Source organism: Oreochromis niloticus, linkage group LG16, assembly GCF_001858045.2.
Source record: "Oreochromis niloticus isolate F11D_XX linkage group LG16, O_niloticus_UMD_NMBU, whole genome shotgun sequence".
NCBI classification, from domain to species: domain Eukaryota; kingdom Metazoa; phylum Chordata; class Actinopteri; order Cichliformes; family Cichlidae; genus Oreochromis; species Oreochromis niloticus.
Window position 1 is genome coordinate 6,603,375 of NC_031987.2, and position 4,301 is coordinate 6,607,675.

At 40.1% G+C, this 4,301-nt stretch overlaps 1 protein-coding gene across 1 annotated transcript in view; it reads right to left on the reverse strand.

Annotated features, from left to right (window-relative positions):
- Positions 1-3,944, reverse strand: part of cyp27a1.1 (cytochrome P450, family 27, subfamily A, polypeptide 1.1) — a 26,570-nt gene extending 22,626 nt beyond the window's left edge. Inside the window, exons 1-4 of the mRNA XM_013266549.3 lie at positions 3,195-3,944; positions 2,553-2,734; positions 1,021-1,220; positions 653-850 (exon numbers count right to left, since the gene is read on the reverse strand). Of these exons, the coding sequence (XP_013122003.1) occupies positions 653-850; positions 1,021-1,220; positions 2,553-2,734; positions 3,195-3,434 (820 nt within the window). The 5' untranslated portion in view covers positions 3,435-3,944. The remainder of the gene's footprint in view (positions 1-652; positions 851-1,020; positions 1,221-2,552; positions 2,735-3,194) is intronic.
- Between the last annotated feature and the right edge of the window lie 357 nt (positions 3,945-4,301).

The window sequence follows — 4,301 nt, forward strand, 5'->3', positions numbered from 1 at the left end:
AGAGGGAAGGGGGCAAAGTGGAGACACCTGATGAGAAAAGCTGAACTGAATCCGAGCTGAATTGGACATAATGCACATGAGACAAGAAACTATCACAGGAATTGAACAGTTGACAGATCCGCATACGTGGACTTTACATAGAAACAAAAAACAAATACTGGGACGAGACTTACTACACACGTCTTTTTGACACATGACACTGAGGACTAAGCACAGATAAGACAAGGGAAGACACAGGAACAGAGGAAGGCAAAAATAAAAGGGCACCCAAAGCATAAACTGAACATACATAACCTATTACTAAAAACTGGGAGGAGCAACTTTGATGCCAAATACTAAATAGGGATTTAGAACACAAAATGCTGCACTCTGCTACTTTACCACATTACACTACATCTCTGGATAAAAGATAAAAGATGCTGAATGGTGCACATGTAGTTTGAACTGTAAAAGGATTCTGAATCCTCAATAAGATCAGAAAAGCACTATATAAATACCAGCTGATAGAGAATAATGCCGTGGCTCCATACGGGAAGTTGGTGCAAAAAAACCCCCACAGATTAATTTTTTTCTTTTTATAATACTGTTTATTGTTTCCTAACACTCTAAAACTTAACTAAAATATCAGGACTGAGAGGTTCAAACTGCTCACCAAAGCTGAAGATGCCCTCCCAGCCAGCAATGTAACGTCCCCAGTAGGGCAGCAGATTCCGGCTCCACTTGGGAAGAATAAACACAATCATGTTGTAGGAGAGCATCTGGGCTATGGAATTGATGAAATCTTGTGTACCACCAGGAATTTCCTCTTCCAGGCAACCAAGCCTTGTCTCAAACAATATGGAGGCAATTCCTGAATGGATAAGAAAAAGAAAAGGCAATGAATCTAGCAACAAATTTTTTTCTTAACTTTTAGCTTCCTTTGAACTTCAGTTTGAAATTAATATTTTTTTATTTAATTCATTAAACTAATGTGTTATTTACTCCAGCATTCAGCATTTGCAGTTTTAACCTTCAGGCTACCTTCTAGTGAAAACAGATAAAGCTCATTGGCAATGTTGGTCACAAAGTCTCCCGTTGGGCTGCATTGGCGCAGACTGCGCATCTTCTTGGTGAAGTCTTTAACCACATCATTGATAATCCCAGAATACTGGGCCGAGTCCTTCGGATGCAGCATCCGCTTGTTAAGCACCACCCTCAGCTTGTACCACCTCTCTCCATCCCTGTTGGAACAGAAACATGTTTGCACTGAAATAAATAAATCTAAACGCAAACACAACAAAGAGTCTGAACTATGATACACTTATGCATCCATTATGGCTGATTTTCTGCTAAATTTTTCCATTCAACCAGTTTTTAGCCAGTAAACTAAAGAGCTCACACAATTATCTAAGCTGGCTGTGGTCTGCAGTTTGTTTGCTACTATGCTTACACACACACACACACACACACACACACACACACACACACACACACACACACACACACACACACGTATATAAAATGCATAGAAACATTGAGAGAGTGCGTCCTTCATTTTGAGCACTATTTTAAACCAGTTTGTCTTGTTAACAGATTAACCTTTTGTGTTTAAAGTGCAGCAGAACAGACAGACCTGACCGTCATTGACTACTTTGATTATTTACTGATATTTACTGACTGGTATCACCGATGCCAAATTTAATCATTTAATATTTTTTGACATTAGTGCATTGTTCTGATGCAGTATTTCCTGACATCACATTGCTATTAGTGTTCCCTGCATCAAATATCTTCAACAAGCCTGTGATGAGTTGATTAAACTGTGGCTCTGACTGTTGACCTAGAAAAACACCAGAATATTACTTCTGGTGTTTTCCTTAAAATCCTCAAACTTTCTTGTAATTTCCAGCTTTTCATAATAATATGACAGATATTTGGTGTGGAGCCCACTGTCTTCAGATAAACAACACAGTTTAAAATCTGCCCAGCCTTTTAGTTTCATTTGATTGCCTAACATGGTGGTTCTCAAACTGAGCCTTTGCAGATGGTAAGGGAATGACCACCATCTGCATTATAAATTTTCTTTTTATTTTTGCAACATAAATAGGTTTACTGCTGCTACTGCACTGAGCTTGACAGAGCTAAAATTAAACATTGATCCCCTTATATTGTCACTGGTTCATAAAACTTGTGGAGCCTTAACATTTTTCAGATTTCTTATCTTTATGGAATATACCAGCCTGAGAGGAATCTATTAAACCCAAATAGGTCAAAAACAATCCCTTCCACTCATAATAAAACTCTTTCCCTGGAAATCTGTTACGTATTAGAATTTAAGCAATCACAATGAGATTATTTATTTTTTGGTGGGGCAGCATTACCACACTGTTTGAATAGAATAGAATAGAATAGAATAGAATAGAATAATCCTTTAATTGTCCCACAAGGGGAAATTTGGTTGTAACAGCAGCCAAAAAGACACATATACAAACAAACAGTACACAAGACACAGAACAGAAACATACACAATTTTTCTTACATATTTACATTAAGGACAAGTTTGGTAGTCTTACTCTGTAAAAGGTCCATAGCCAAATCCTCTCATGTCACGATATTCCCTCCATACACTCATGTCTCCTCTGCAAGGGAACTTCTCATCCTTCCTCAGCAGCTCGGCCAAAAGCTCTGGGGTGCTCAAGGATATTGATCTGAGTCCGTCTCTGTAAATGGGCCCATATAGCTGCTTCTCATAGATCTGACGGTGGAAAAGTGATAAAGGTAGAGGTGCATTCTTATAGAATAAAGATAAAGACATTTGGGGATTTTGCAATGTGTAATTTAAAAAGCAGACATTAAATTTAATCAGTCAGTAATCAGATGCCAGAGGTTAGTGTGTGCTGGAGTGGCTGCATGTGATTCCTCAGAGAAGGAAAACAGCCCAAGACTCTGTGTCAGTTAGCTGTGAGACAAGCTGACACTGTCTGAAGGTAACTATGGAAACAAAGTCATACAACCAGCCCAACATTTTCTATTATGTATTATCACTGGAGGAAAATGCAGTAACTTGTAAACCCATGAGCTCTCAGATTATCAAATTTGTCACCAGGGTTTCTGAAATGCATCAGGTGGAAAACAGAAAACATGTTTGGACTCGAACTGAAACAAGCACATATCACTGTGAGCGAACATAATAAAGATCATGCACTGCAGCCTACCTGAAGCTCATGCATACGTTTGTAGAAACCCTGAAACACCACTCTGCAAAGAAACTCCAAGAAGCTGACATGTGGGAGATCTTCCACTGTCCGAGGCTTTTCCTGGATGGTGGAGAGGGCCCCTGAGGCAGGGGAGACCCTTGCCACCCCTCTGGAGCAGACTGGGGCCAGGGAGATGGGGCATGGCAGCAGTGAGCCGCATTTTCTCTTCACCAGTCTACTGGACAGCCATACAGCCATTATGAGGGGAGAAAAGAAAATACAGCGAGCTCCTATTGCATGCAGAAGACTAGCCGAAAAGGGAGGGGCCACATCTTGCTGAATGTTTAACCCTTCCAGCCCAGCTCTTAGGGATCAACAAAGACGAGAAGCCAAAAAGGACCATAAATGGAAAAATAACTAAGCTCACACTTTTCTGCTCAGTAACAGTGAGATGTCTGCTTTTAAGCAAGCCTGACTATAGTGTCAAAGTGAAATCGATGACTGTTTCTAGTTACTGAATCGAAAGAATGCTTTTAATTTAAAACACATTTGTGTGACGAGCAAAACAGATGTGAGATCTGATCAACACGACTTTCAGTCTCCTGCAAACCAGCTTTGGATACTGCAAGAGTTATATTTTTGTGCGTCTTATCTCAGTACCCTCTTACTGTGCTGTACAGTGAATACAGAAAGGCAAGCAGAGGTGATAGAGCTCCACCTCCACCCCCTTTAATCATACACAACAAAAAAAACAGTCTAGTACAGCCGGTCATGTGAAACAGAAAGTATATGCTTCCTTTTCTAAAGTTGCTTCCACAGGACTTCAGAGGACAAGTAGCAACTAGGTGCTGCTTGTTAAATACACTTTATTAACTTATCATTTGTAAGAGTAATCGCCTCTGTAAAGGCAGAAGTTTTGGCAGTTTGCTGGTCTGAAGCATTCAGGTGCATGTTACCATAATGTCACAGCCTTCCCAGAAGTGGGTGTCCCAATTAATTCACCTCAAGGTCGCATCGTGCAGCCCTCAGAGAAAAACCCTGAGCTCCATCTCAAACTCTGAAGGCCTCTGTCAGCATGTTAAAGTTAATGACAGCACAATTTAAAAAAAAGACTGTAAATGCATG